Source organism: Eucyclogobius newberryi, unplaced genomic scaffold (assembly GCF_026437365.1).
Source record: "Eucyclogobius newberryi isolate DKJ021-1_F unplaced genomic scaffold, fEucNew1.0.hap1 SCAF_184, whole genome shotgun sequence".
Taxonomy (NCBI): Eukaryota; Metazoa; Chordata; class Actinopteri; order Gobiiformes; family Gobiidae; genus Eucyclogobius; species Eucyclogobius newberryi.
In genome coordinates, this window is record NW_027315817.1 from 33,457 (window position 1) to 48,124 (window position 14,668).

The 14,668-nt window shown below is 48.4% G+C and overlaps 1 protein-coding gene across 1 annotated transcript in view; it reads left to right on the plus strand.

Moving 5' to 3' along the window:
- Window positions 1-14,668, plus strand: part of col6a4a (collagen, type VI, alpha 4a) — a 147,303-nt gene that overhangs the window by 33,431 nt on the left and 99,204 nt on the right. The window contains exon 6 of the mRNA XM_072451392.1: window positions 4,262-4,834. Within this exon, the coding sequence (XP_072307493.1) occupies window positions 4,262-4,834 (573 nt within the window). The remainder of the gene's footprint in view (window positions 1-4,261; window positions 4,835-14,668) is intronic.

The following is a 14,668-nucleotide window of genomic DNA, read 5'->3' on the forward strand; positions in this document are numbered from 1 at the left end:
AGGAGAGAGGAGATGAGGAGAGAGGAGATGAGGAGAGAGGAGATGAGGAGATGAGGGGATGAGGAGCGAGGAGATGAGGGGATGAGGAGCGAGGAGATGAGGAGATGAGGAGCGAGGAGATGAGGAGACGAGGAGCGAGGAGATGAGGAGTGAGGAGATGAGGAGACGAGGACCGAGGAGACGAGGAGACGAGGAGCGAAGAGATGAGGAGCGAGGAGATGAGGAGATGAGGAGCGAGGAGAGAGGAGATGAGGAGAGAGGAGATGAGGAGATGAGGAGCGAGGAGATGAGGGGATGAGGAGCGAGGAGATGAGGGGATGAGGAGCGAGGAGATGAGGAGATGAGGAGCGAGGAGATGAGGAGACGAGGAGCGAGGAGATGAGGAGCGAGGAGCGAGGAGATGAGGAGCGAGGAGATGAGGGGATGAGGAGCGAGGAGATGAGGAGATGAGGAGCGAGGAGATGAGGAGACGAGGAGCGAGGAGATGAGGAGTGAGGAGATGAGGAGACGAGGAGATGAGGAGCGAGGAGATGAGGAGATGAGGAGCGAGGAGAGAGGAGATGAGGAGAGAGGAGATGAGGAGATAAGGAGCGAGGAGATGAGGGGATGAGGAGCGAGGAGATGAGGGGATGAGGAGCGAGGAGATGAGGAGATGAGGAGCGAGGAGATGAGGAGACGAGGAGCGAGGAGATGAGGAGTGAGGAGATGAGGAGACGAGGAGATGAGGAGCGAGGAGATGAGGAGATGAGGAGCGAGGAGAGAGGAGATGAGGAGAGAGGAGATGAGGAGATAAGGAGCGAGGAGATGAGGGGATGAGGAGCGAGGAGATGAGGGGATGAGGAGCGAGGAGATGAGGAGATGAGGAGCGAGGAGATGAGGAGACGAGGAGCGAGGAGATGAGGAGTGAGGAGATGAGGAGACGAGGAGATGAGGGATGAGGAGATGAGGAGCGAGGAGAGAGGAGATGAGGAGCGAGGAGATGAGGGGATGAGGAGCGAGGAGATGAGGGGATGAGGAGCGAGGAGATGAGGAGATGAGGAGCGAGGAGATGAGGAGACGAGGAGCGAGGAGATGAGGAGTGAGGAGATGAGGAGACGAGGACCGAGGAGACGAGGAGACGAGGAGCGAAGAGATGAGGAGATGAGGAGCGAGGAGATGAGGGGATGAGGAGCGAGGAGATGAGGGGATGAGGAGCGAGGAGATGAGGAGATGAGGAGCGAGGAGATGAGGAGACGAGGAGCGAGGAGATGAGGAGTGAGGAGATGAGGAGACGAGGAGATGAGGAGCGAGGCGATGAGGAGATGAGGAGCGAGGAGAGAGGAGATGAGGAGAGAGGAGATGAGGAGATAAGGAGCGAGGAGATGAGGGGATGAGGAGCGAGGAGATGAGGGGATGAGGAGCGAGGAGATGAGGAGATGAGGAGCGAGGAGATGAGGAGACGAGGAGCGAGGAGATGAGGAGTGAGGAGAGAGGAGATGAGGAGAGAGGAGATGAGGAGATGAGGAGCGAGGAGACGATGAGACGAGGAGATGAGGAGCAAGGAGAGAGGAGCGAGGAGATGAGGAGCAAGGAGATGAGGAGCGAGGAGCGAGGGGATGAGGAGATGAGGAGATGAGGAGCGAGGAGATGAGGAGATGAGAAGCGAGGAGAGAGGAGATGAGGAGCGAGGAGATGAGGGGATGAGGAGCGAGGAGATGAGGGGACGAGGAGCGAGGAGATGAGGAGTGAGGAGATGAGGAGACGAGGACCGAGGAGACGAGGAGACGAGGAGCGAAGAGATGAGGAGCGAGGAGCGAGGAGATGAGGAGCGAGGAGATGAGGGGATGAGGAGCGAGGAGATGAGGGGATGAGGAGCGAGGAGATGAGGAGTGAGGAGATGAGGAGACGAGGAGATGAGGAGCGAGGAGATGAGGAGATGAGGAGCGAGGAGAGAGGAGATGAGGAGAGAGGAGATGAGGAGATAAGGAGCGAGGAGATGAGGGGATGAGGAGCGAGGAGATGAGGGGATGAGGAGCGAGGAGATGAGGAGATGAGGAGATGAGGAGACGAGGAGCGAGGAGATGAGGAGTGAGGAGATGAGGAGACGAGGAGATGAGGAGCAAGGAGATGAGGAGATGAGGAGCGAGGAGAGAGGAGATGAGGAGAGAGGAGATGAGGAGATGAGGAGCGAGGAGAGAGGAGCGAGGAGATGAGGAGCAAGGAGATGAGGAGCGAGGAGCGAGGGGATGAGGAGATGAGGAGATGAGGAGCGAGGAGATGAGGAGATGAGGAGATGAGAAGCGAGGAGATGAGGAGCGAGGAGATGAGGAGCAAGGAGATGAGGAGCGAGGAGATGAGGAGATGAGGAGCGAGGAGAGAGGAGATGAGGAGCGAGGAGATGAGGAGATGAGGAGATGAGGAGATGAGGAGCGAGGAGATGAGGAGATGAGGAGATGAGGAGATGAGGAGCGAGGGGATGAGGAGATGAGGAGCGAGGAGATGAGAGATGAGGAGCGAGGAGCGAGGAGATGAGGAGATGAGGAGATGAGGTGCGAGGAGATGAGGAGCAAGGAGATGAGGAGATGAGGAGATGAGGAGCGAGGAGATGAGGAGCGAGGAGATGAGGAGATGAGGAGATGAGGAGATGAGGAGATGAGGAGATGAGGAGCGAGGAGATGAGGAGATGAGGAGATGAGGAGATGAGGAGATGAGGAGATGAGGAGCGAGGAGATGAGGAGATGAGGAGATGAGGAGATGAGGAGCGAGGAGATGAGGAGCGAGGAGATGAGGAGATGAGGAGATGAGGAGATGAGGAGCGAGGAGATGAGGAGCGAGGAGATGAGGAGATGAGGAGATGAGGAGATGAGGAGATGAGGAGATGAGGAGCGAGGAGATGAGGAGATGAGGAGATGAGGAGATGAGGAGATGAGGAGATGAGGAGCGAGGAGATGAGGAGCGAGGAGATGAGGAGATGAGGAGCGAGGAGATGAGGAGATGAGGAGCGAGGAGATGAGGAGATGAGGATGAACCCTTACCTCCTGACACAGCTGATGACCCCTGACCTCCTGACACAGCTGATAACCCCTGACCTCTGACCTACTTACACAGCTAATGACCCCTGACCTCTGACCTCCTGACACAGCTGATGACCCCTGACCTCCTGACACAGCTGATGACCCCTGACTTCCTGATACAGCTGATAACCCCTGACCTCTGACCTACTTACACAGCTAATGACCCCTGACCTCTGACCTCCTGACACAGCTGATGACCCCTGACCTCCTGACACAGCTGATGACCCTTGACTTCCTGACACAGCTGATGACCCCTGACCTCCTGACATAGCTGATGACCCCTGACCTCATGACAGAGCTGATGACCCCTGACCTCCTGACACAGCTGATGACCCCTGACCTCATGACAGAGCTGACGACCCCTGACCTCCTGACACAGCTGATGACCCCTGACCTCCTGACACAGCTGATGACCCCTGACCTCTGACCTCCTGACACAGCTGATGACCCCTGACCTCATGACAGAGCTGACGACCCCTGACCTCCTGACACAGCTGATGACCCCTGACCTCCTGACACAGCTGATGACCCCTGACCTCTGACCTCCTGACACAGCTGATGACCCCTGACCTCCTGACACAGCTGATGACCCCTGACCTCCTGACACATCTGATGACCCCTGACCTCCTGACACAGCTGATGACCCCTGACATCCTGACACAGCTGATGACCCCTGACCTCCTGACACAGCTGATGACCCCTGACCTCCTGACACAGCTGATGACCCCTGACCTCGGGCCTCCTGACACAGCTGATGACCCCTGATCTCCTGACACAGCTGATGACCCCTGACCTCCTGACACAGCTGATGACCCCTGACCTCGGGCCTCCTGACACAGCTGATGACCCCTGACCTCCTGACACAGCTGATGACCTCGGGCCTCCTGACACAGCTGATGACCCCTGACCTCCTGACAAAGCTGATGACCCCTGACCTCGGGCCTCCTGACACAGCTGATGACCCCTGACCTCCTGACACAGCTGATGACCTCGGGCCTCCTGACACAGCTGATGACCCCTGACCTCCTGACAAAGCTGATGACCCCTGACCTCCTGACACAGCTGATGACCCCTGACCTCTGACCTCCTGACACAGCTGATGACCCCTGACCTCCTGACACAGCTGATGACCCCTGACCTCCTGACACAGCTGATGACCCCTGACCTCCTGACACAGCTGATGACCCCTGACCTTTGCTCTGTTGCAGCCCTGGCAGAGAGGTTTGCAGACATCTTCTTCCTGGTGGACAGTGGCGTGTCGCAGCAGGAGTTTGGGCAGGTGCGCTCGCTCCTGACCCGGGTGGTGACCCTGCTGAACGTGGGTGCAGACGCCTACAGAGTGGGCGTGGCCCAGTACGGAGACACGGTGAAGGTGGAGTTCCTGCTCAACGCTCATCAGACCAAAGAGAAGATGCTGAGCGACATCAAGCGCAACTTCAAACAACGAAAACTTCAGCCCAACGAGCAGCGTAAACTGGGCGCGGCCCTGGAGCAGGCCGCCGCCCACTTCTTCACGCCCGCGGCGGGAGGTCGGGGCGAGCAGGGCTTCGGGCAGTTCCTGGTGGTCCTGAGCGGGAAAGCCTCTGATGACCCCGTTTACAAAGCCTCGCGCCTCATCAAGCAGTCGGGGGTCACGGTGGTCGGCCTCAGCCTGGGGGCCCCACTGAGTCACATGAAGGTGGTCGCCACGGCCCCCCACAGCTACATGTTTGTGCCCAACATTACACCCACGCTCAAGGGCGTGTTCGAGAAGCAGGAAGTGGACTCAGCCGTCACTGGAGGTCAGAGGTCACACAAGCACGGATCAGATAGAACACGTGGTAGAACACATGATAGAACACGTGATGGAACACGTGATAGAACACGCGATAGAACACGCGATAGAACACATGATAGAACACGTGATAGAACACGTGATAGAACACGTGATGGAACACGCGATAGAACACATGATAGAACATGTGATAGAACACGTGATAGAACACGTGATAGAACACGTGATGGAACACGTGATAGAACACGCGATAGAACACGCGATAGAACACATGATAGAACACGTGATAGAACACGTGATAGAACACGTGATGGAACACGCGATAGAACACATGATAGAACATGTGATAGAACACGTGATAGAACACGTGATAGAACACGTGATGGAACACGTGATAGAACATGTGATAGAACACATGATAGAACACGTGATAGAACACGTGATAGAACACATGATAGAACACGTGATAGAACACGTGATAGAACACGTGATGGAACACGTGATAGAACACGTGATAGAACACGTGATAGAACACGTGATGGAACACATGATAGAACACGTGATAGAACACGTGATAGAACACGTGATGGAACACGTGATAGAACACGCGATAGAACACATGATAGAACACGTGATAGAACACGCGATAGAACACATGATAGAACACGTGATAGAACACGCGATAAAACACGCGATAGAACATGTGATAGAACACGTGATAGAACATGTGATAGAACACGTGATAGAACACGTGATAGAACACGTGATAGAACACGTGATAGAACACGTGATAGAACACGTGATAGAACACGCGATAGAACATGTGATAGAACACGTGATAGAACACGTGATAGAACACGTGATAGAACACGCGATAGAACATGTGATAGAACACGTGATAGAACATGTGATAGAACACGTGACAGAACACGTGATAGAACACGCGATAGAACACATGGTAGAACATGTGATAGAACACACGATAGAACACGTGATAGAACATGTGATAGAACACGTGATAGAACACGAGAAAGAACACATAAAAGAACACGTGATAGAACACATGATAGAACACATAATAGAACACGTGATAGAACATGTGATAGAACACGTGATAGAACACGTGATAGAACACGTGATGGAACACGCGATAGAACACATGATAGAACATGTGATAGAACACGTGATAGAACACGTGATAGAACACGTGATGGAACACGTGATAGAACAGGTGATAGAACACATGATAGAACACGTGATAGAACACGTGATAGAACACGTGATGGAACACGTGATAGAACACGTGATAGAACACGTGATAGAACACGTGATGGAACACATGATAGAACACGTGATAGAACACGTGATAGAACACGTGATGGAACACGTGATAGAACACGCGATAGAACACATGATAGAACACGTGATAGAACACGCGATAGAACACATGATAGAACACGTGATAGAACACGCGATAAAACACGCGATAGAACATGTGATAGAACACGTGATAGAACATGTGATAGAACACGTGATAGAACACGTGATAGAACACGTGATAGAACACGTGATAGAACACGTGATAGAACACGTGATAGAACACGCGATAGAACATGTGATAGAACACGTGATAGAACACGTGATAGAACACGTGATAGAACACGCGATAGAACATGTGATAGAACACGTGATAGAACATGTGATAGAACACGTGACAGAACACGTGATAGAACACGCGATAGAACACATGGTAGAACATGTGATAGAACACACGATAGAACACGTGATAGAACATGTGATAGAACACGTGATAGAACACGAGAAAGAACACATAAAAGAACACGTGATAGAACACATGATAGAACACATAATAGAACACGTGATAGAACATGTGATAGAACACGTGATAAAACACGTGATAGAACACGTGATAGAACATGTGATAGAACACGTGATAGAACATGCGATAGAACATGTGATAGAACACGCGATAGAACACGTGATAGAACATGTGATAGAACACGTGATAGAACACGTGATAGAACACGAGAAAGAACACATGATAGAACACATGATAGAACACGTGATAGAACATGTGATAAAACACGTGATAGAACACGTGATAGAACACATGATAGAACACGTGATAGAACACGCGATAGAACACGTGATAGAACACGTGATAGAACACGAGAAAGAACACATGATAGAACACATGATAGAACACGTGATAGAACACGCGATAGAACACGTGATAGAACACGTGATAGAACACGAGAAAGAACACATAAAAGAACACGTGATAGAGCATGTGATAGAACACGTAAACTCTGTCTTAAACCCTGTCTTAAACCCTGTCGTAAACCCTGTCTTGAACCCTGTCGTAAACTCTGTCTTGAACCCTGTCTTAAACCCTGTCTTAAACCCTGTCTTAAACCCTGTCGTAAACCCTGTCTTAAACCCTGTCGTTAACCCTGTAGTAAACCCTGTAGTAAACCCTGTCTTAAACCCTGTCGTAAACCCTGCCTTAAATCCTGTCGTAAACCCTGTCTTAAACCCTGTCGTTAACCCTGTAGTAAACCCTGTAGTAAACCCTGTCTTAAACCCTGTCGTAAACCCTGTCGTAAACCCTGCCTTAAACCCTGTTGTAAACGTTGTCGTAAACGTTGTCTTAAACCCTGTAGTAAACCCTGTCTTAAACCCTGTCTTAAACCCTGCAGTAAACCCTGTCTTAAACCCTGTCGTAAACCCTGTCTTAAACCCTGTAGTAAACCCTGTAGTAAACCCTGTAGTAAACCCTGTCTTAAACCCTGTAGTAAACCCTGTCTTAAACCCTGTCGTAAACCCTGTAGTAAACCCTGTAGTAAACCCTGTCTTAAACCCTGTAGTAAACCCTGTCTTAAACCCTGTCGTAAATCCTGTCGTAAACCCTGTCTTAAACCCTGTCTTAAACCCTGTCTTAAACCCTGTCTTAAACCCTGTCGTAAACCCTGTCTTAAACCCTGTCGTTAACCCTGTAGTAAACCCTGTAGTAAACCCTGTCTTAAACCCTGTCGTAAACCCTGTCGTAAACCCTGCCTTAAACCCTGTCGTAAACGTTGTCGTAAACGTTGTCGTAAACCCTGTATTAAACCCTGTCGTAAACCCTGTCGTAAACCCTGCCTTAAACCCTGTCGTAAACGTTGTAGTAAACGTTGTCTTAAACCCTGTAGTAAACCCTGTCTTAAACCCTGTCTTAAACCCTGCAGTAAACCCTGTCTTAAACCCTGTCGTAAACCCTGTCTTAAACCCTGTAGTAAACCCTGTAGTAAACCCTGTCGTAAACCCTGTCGTAAACCCTGTCGTAAACCCTGTCGTAAATCCTGTCGTAAACCCTGTCTTAAACCCTGTCTTAAACCCTGTAGTAAACCCTGTCGTAAACCCTGTAGTAAACCCTGTCTTAAACCCTGTAGTAAACCCTGTCTTAAACCCTGCCTTAAACCCTGTCGTAAACGTTGTCGTAAACGTTATCGTAAACCCTGTATTAAACCCTGTCGTAAACCCTGTCTTAAACCCTGTCGTAACCCCTGTCTTAAACCCTGTCTTAAACCCTGTCTTAAACCCTGTCGTAAACCCTGTTGTATACCCTGTCTTAAACCCTGTCGTAAACCCTGTCTTAAACCATGTCGTAAACCCTGTCGTAAACCCTGTCTTAAACCCTGTCGTAAACCCTGTAGTAAACGCTGTCTTAAACCCTGTCGTAAACCCTGTCTTAAACCCTGTCTTAAACCCTGTAGTAAACCCTGTCGTAAACCCTGTAGTAAACCCTGTCTTAAACCCTGTAGTAAACCCTGTCTTAAACCCTGTCGTAAACCCTGTCGTAAACCCTGACGTAAACCCTGTCGTAAACCCTGTCTTAAACCCTGTCTTAAACCCTGTAGTAAACCCTGTCTTAAACCCTGTCGTAAACCCTGTCGTAAACCCTGTCTTAAACCCTGTCTTAAACCCTGTAGTAAACCCTGTCGTAAACCCTGTAGTAAACCCTGTCTTAAACCCTGTAGTAAACCCTGTCTTAAACCCTGTCTTAAACCCTGTCATAAACCCTGTAGTAACCCCTGTCTTAAACCCTGTCGTAACCCCTGTCTTAAACCCTGTCTTAAACCCTGTCTTAAACCCTGTCGTAAACCCTGTTGTATACCCTGTCTTAAACCCTGTCGTAAACCCTGTCTTAAACCATGTCGTAAACCCTGTCGTAAACCCTGTCTTAAACCCTGTCTTAAACCCTGTAGTAAACCCTGTCGTAAACCCTGTAGTAAACCCTGTCTTAAACCCTGTAGTAAACCCTGTCTTAAACCCTGTCGTAAACCCTGTCTTAAACTCTGTAGTAAACCCTGTCTTAAACCCTGACGTAAACCCTGACGTAAACCCTGTCGTAAACCCTGTCTTAAACCCTGTAGTAAACCCTGTCTTAAACCCTGTCGTAAACCCTGTCGTAAACCCTGTCTTAAACCCTGTCTTAAACCCTGTAGTAAACCCTGTCGTAAACCCTGTAGTAAACCCTGTCTTAAACCCTGTAGTAAACCCTGTCTTAAACCCTGTCTTAAACCCTGTCATAAACCCTGTAGTAACCCCTGTCTTAAACCCTGTCGTAACCCCTGTCTTAAACCCTGTCTTAAACCCTGTCTTAAACCCTGTCGTAAACCCTGTCTTAAACCCTGTCGTAAACCCTGTCTTAAACCCTGTCGTAACCCCTGTCTTAAACCCTGTCTTAAACCCTGTCGTAAACCCTGTCGTAAACCCTGTCTTTAACCCTGTCGTAAACCCTGTCGTAAACCCTGTCTTAAACCTTGTCTTAAACCCTGTTTTAAACCCTGTCTTAAACCCTGTACTAAACCCTGTCCTAAACCCTGTCGTAAACCCTGTCTTAAACCCTGTCTTAAATCCTGTCTTAAACCCTGTCCTAAACCCTGTAGTAAACCCTGTCTTAAACCCTGTCGTAAACCCTGTCTCAAACCCTGTCTCAAACCCTGTCGTAAACCCTGTCCTCGTAAACCCTGTCTTAAACCTTGTCGTAAACACTGTCGTAAACCCTGTCTTAAACCCTGTCTTAAACCCTGTCGTAAACCCTGTCGTAAACCCTGTCTTAAACCCTGTAGTAAACCCTGTAGTAAACCCTGTAGTAAACCCTGTCGTAAACCCTGTAGTAAACCCTGTCTTAAACCCTGTCGTAAATCCTGTCGTAAACCCTGTCTTAAACCCTGTCTTAAACCCTGTAGTAAACCCTGTCGTAAACCCTGTAGTAAACCCTGTCTTAAACCCTGTAGTAAACCCTGTCTTAAACCCTGTCGTAAACGTTGTCGTAAACGTTATCGTAAACCCTGTATTAAACCCTGTCGTAAACCCTGTCATAAACCCTGTAGTAACCCCTGTCTTAAACCCTGTCGTAACCCCTGTCTTAAACCCTGTCTTAAACCCTGTCTTAAACCCTGTCGTAAACCCTGTTGTATACCCTGTCTTAAACCCTGTCGTAAACCCTGTCTTAAACCATGTCGTAAACCCATGTCGTAAACCCTGTCTTAAACCCTGTCGTAAACCCTGTAGTAAACGCTGTCTTAAACCCTGTCGTAAACCCTGTCGTAAACCCTGTCTTAAACCCTGTCTTAAACCCTGTAGTAAACCCTGTCGTAAACCCTGTAGTAAACCCTGTCTTAAACCCTGTAGTAAACCCTGTCTTAAACCCTGTCGTAAACCCTGTCGTAAACCCTGACGTAAACCCTGTCGTAAACCCTGTCTTAAACCCTGTAGTAAACCCTGTCTTAAACCCTGTCGTAAACCCTGTCGTAAACCCTGTCTTAAACCCTGTCTTAAACCCTGTAGTAAACCCTGTCGTAAACCCTGTAGTAAACCCTGTCTTAAACCCTGTAGTAAACCCTGTCTTAAACCCTGTCTTAAACCCTGTCATAAACCCTGTAGTAACCCCTGTCTTAAACCCTGTCGTAACCCCTGTCTTAAACCCTGTCTTAAACCCTGTCTTAAACCCTGTCGTAAACCCTGTTGTATACCCTGTCTTAAACCCTGTCGTAAACCCTGTCTTAAACCATGTCGTAAACCCTGTCGTAAACCCTGTCTTAAACCCTGTCTTAAACCCTGTAGTAAACCCTGTCGTAAACCCTGTAGTAAACCCTGTCTTAAACCCTGTAGTAAACCCTGTCTTAAACCCTGTCGTAAACCCTGTCTTAAACTCTGTAGTAAACCCTGTCTTAAACCCTGACGTAAACCCTGACGTAAACCCTGTCGTAAACCCTGTCTTAAACCCTGTAGTAAACCCTGTCTTAAACCCTGTCGTAAACCCTGTCGTAAACCCTGTCTTAAACCCTGTCTTAAACCCTGTAGTAAACCCTGTCGTAAACCCTGTAGTAAACCCTGTCTTAAACCCTGTAGTAAACCCTGTCTTAAACCCTGTCTTAAACCCTGTCATAAACCCTGTAGTAACCCCTGTCTTAAACCCTGTCGTAACCCCTGTCTTAAACCCTGTCTTAAACCCTGTCTTAAACCCTGTCGTAAACCCTGTCTTAAACCCTGTCGTAAACCCTGTCTTAAACCCTGTCGTAACCCCTGTCTTAAACCCTGTCTTAAACCCTGTCGTAAACCCTGTCGTAAACCCTGTCTTTAACCCTGTCGTAAACCCTGTCGTAAACCCTGTCTTAAACCTTGTCTTAAACCCTGTTTTAAACCCTGTCTTAAACCCTGTACTAAACCCTGTCCTAAACCCTGTCGTAAACCCTGTCTTAAACCCTGTCTTAAATCCTGTCTTAAACCCTGTCCTAAACCCTGTAGTAAACCCTGTCTTAAACCCTGTCGTAAACCCTGTCTCAAACCCTGTCGTAAACCCTGTCCTCGTAAACCCTGTCTTAAACCTTGTCGTAAACCCTGTCGTAAACCCTGTCTTAAACCCTGTCTTAAACCCTGTCGTAAACCCTGTTGTATACCCTGTCTTAAACCCTGTCGTAAACCCTGTCTTAAACCCTGTCGTAAACCCTGTCTTAAACCCTGTCGTAAACCCTGTCTTAAACCCTGTCTTAAACCCTGTCGTAAACCCTGTCTCAAACCCTGTCGTAAACCCTGTCCTCGTAAACCCTGTCTTAAACCTTGTCATAAACCCTGTCGTAAACCCTGTCTTAAACCCTGTCTTAAACCCTGTCGTAAACCCTGTTGTATACCCTGTCTTAAACCCTGTCTTTAACCCTGTAGTAAACCCTGTAGTAAACCCTGTCGTAAACCCTGTCGTAAACCCTGTCGTAAACCCTGTCGTAAACCCTGACGTAAACGTTGTCGTAAACCTTGTAGTAAACCCTGTCTTAAACCCTGTAGTAAACTCTGTCTTAAACCCTGTCGTAAACCCTGTCGTAAACCCTGTCTTAAACCCTGTCTTAAACCCTGTAGTAAACCCTGTCGTAAACCCTGTAGTAAACCCTTTCTTAAACCCTGTAGTAAACCCTGTCTTAAACCCTGTCTTAAACCCTTTCGTAAACCCTGTTGTATACCCTGTCTTAAACCCTGTCTTAAACCATGTCGTAAACCCTGTCGTAAACCCTGTCTCCAACCCTGTCTTAAACCCTGTCTTAAACCCTGTCTTAAACCCTGTCGTAAACCCTGTTGTATACCCTGTCTTAAACCCTGTCGTAAACCCTGTCTTAAACCATGTCGTAAACCCTGTCGTGAACCCTGTCTTAAACCCTGTCGTAAACCCTGTAGTAAACGCTGTCTTAAACCCTGTCGTAAACCCTGTCGTAAACCCTGTCTTAAACCCTGTCTTAAACCCTGTAGTAAACCCTGTCGTAAACCCTGTAGTAAACCCTGTCTTAAACCCTGTAGTAAACCCTGTCTTAAACCCTGTCGTAAACCCTGTCGTAAACCCTGTCTTAAACCCTGTCTTAAACCCTGTAGTAAACCCTGTCGTAAACCCTGTAGTAAACCCTGTCTTAAACCCTGTAGTAAACCCTGTCTTAAACCCTGTCTTAAACCCTGTCATAAACCCTGTAGTAACCCCTGTCTTAAACCCTGTCGTAACCCCTGTCTTAAACCCTGTCTTAAACCCTGTCTTAAACCCTGTCGTAAACCCTGTTGTATACCCTGTCTTAAACCCTGTCGTAAACCCTGTCTTAAACCATGTCGTAAACCCTGTCGTAAACCCTGTCTTAAACCCTGTCTTAAACCCTGTAGTAAACCCTGTCGTAAACCCTGTAGTAAACCCTGTCTTAAACCCTGTAGTAAACCCTGTCTTAAACCCTGTCGTAAACCCTGTCTTAAACTCTGTAGTAAACCCTGTCTTAAACCCTGACGTAAACCCTGACGTAAACCCTGTCGTAAACCCTGTCTTAAACCCTGTAGTAAACCCTGTCTTAAACCCTGTCGTAAACCCTGTCGTAAACCCTGTCTTAAACCCTGTCTTAAACCCTGTAGTAAACCCTGTCGTAAACCCTGTAGTAAACCCTGTCTTAAACCCTGTAGTAAACCCTGTCTTAAACCCTGTCTTAAACCCTGTCATAAACCCTGTAGTAACCCCTGTCTTAAACCCTGTCGTAACCCCTGTCTTAAACCCTGTCTTAAACCCTGTCTTAAACCCTGTCGTAAACCCTGTCTTAAACCCTGTCGTAAACCCTGTCTTAAACCCTGTCGTAACCCCTGTCTTAAACCCTGTCTTAAACCCTGTCGTAAACCCTGTCGTAAACCCTGTCTTTAACCCTGTCGTAAACCCTGTCGTAAACCCTGTCTTAAACCTTGTCTTAAACCCTGTTTTAAACCCTGTCTTAAACCCTGTACTAAACCCTGTCCTAAACCCTGTCGTAAACCCTGTCTTAAACCCTGTCTTAAATCCTGTCTTAAACCCTGTCCTAAACCCTGTAGTAAACCCTGTCTTAAACCCTGTCGTAAACCCTGTCTCAAACCCTGTCGTAAACCCTGTCCTCGTAAACCCTGTCTTAAACCTTGTCGTAAACCCTGTCGTAAACCCTGTCTTAAACCCTGTCTTAAACCCTGTCGTAAACCCTGTTGTATACCCTGTCTTAAACCCTGTCGTAAACCCTGTCTTAAACCCTGTAGTAAACCCTGTCTTAAACCCTGTCGTAAACCCTGTCTTAAACCCTGTCTTAAACCCTGTCGTAAACCCTGTCTCAAACCCTGTCGTAAACCCTGTCCTCGTAAACCCTGTCTTAAACCTTGTCGTAAACCCTGTCGTAAACCCTGTCTTAAACCCTGTCTTAAACCCTGTCGTAAACCCTGTTGTATACCCTGTCTTAAACCCTGTCTTTAACCCTGTAGTAAACCCTGTAGTAAACCCTGTCGTAAACCCTGTCGTAAACCCTGTCGTAAACCCTGTCGTAAACCCTGACGTAAACGTTGTCGTAAACCTTGTAGTAAACCCTGTCTTAAACCCTGTAGTAAACTCTGTCTTAAACCCTGTCGTAAACCCTGTCGTAAACCCTGTCTTAAACCCTGTCTTAAACCCTGTAGTAAACCCTGTCGTAAACCCTGTAGTAAACCCTTTCTTAAACCCTGTAGTAAACCCTGTCTTAAACCCTGTCTTAAACCCTTTCGTAAACCCTGTTGTATACCCTGTCTTAAACCCTGTCTTAAACCATGTCGTAAACCCTGTCGTAAACCCTGTCTCCAACCCTGTCTTAAACCCTGTAGTAAACCCTCTCGTAAACCCTGTAGTAAACCCTGTCTTAAACCCTGTACTAAACCCTGTCTTAAACCCTGTCGTAAACCCTGTCTTAAACTCTGTAGTAAACCCTGTCTTAAACCCTGTCGTAAACCCTGTCGTAAACCCTGTCGTAAACCCTGTCGTAAACCCTGTCGT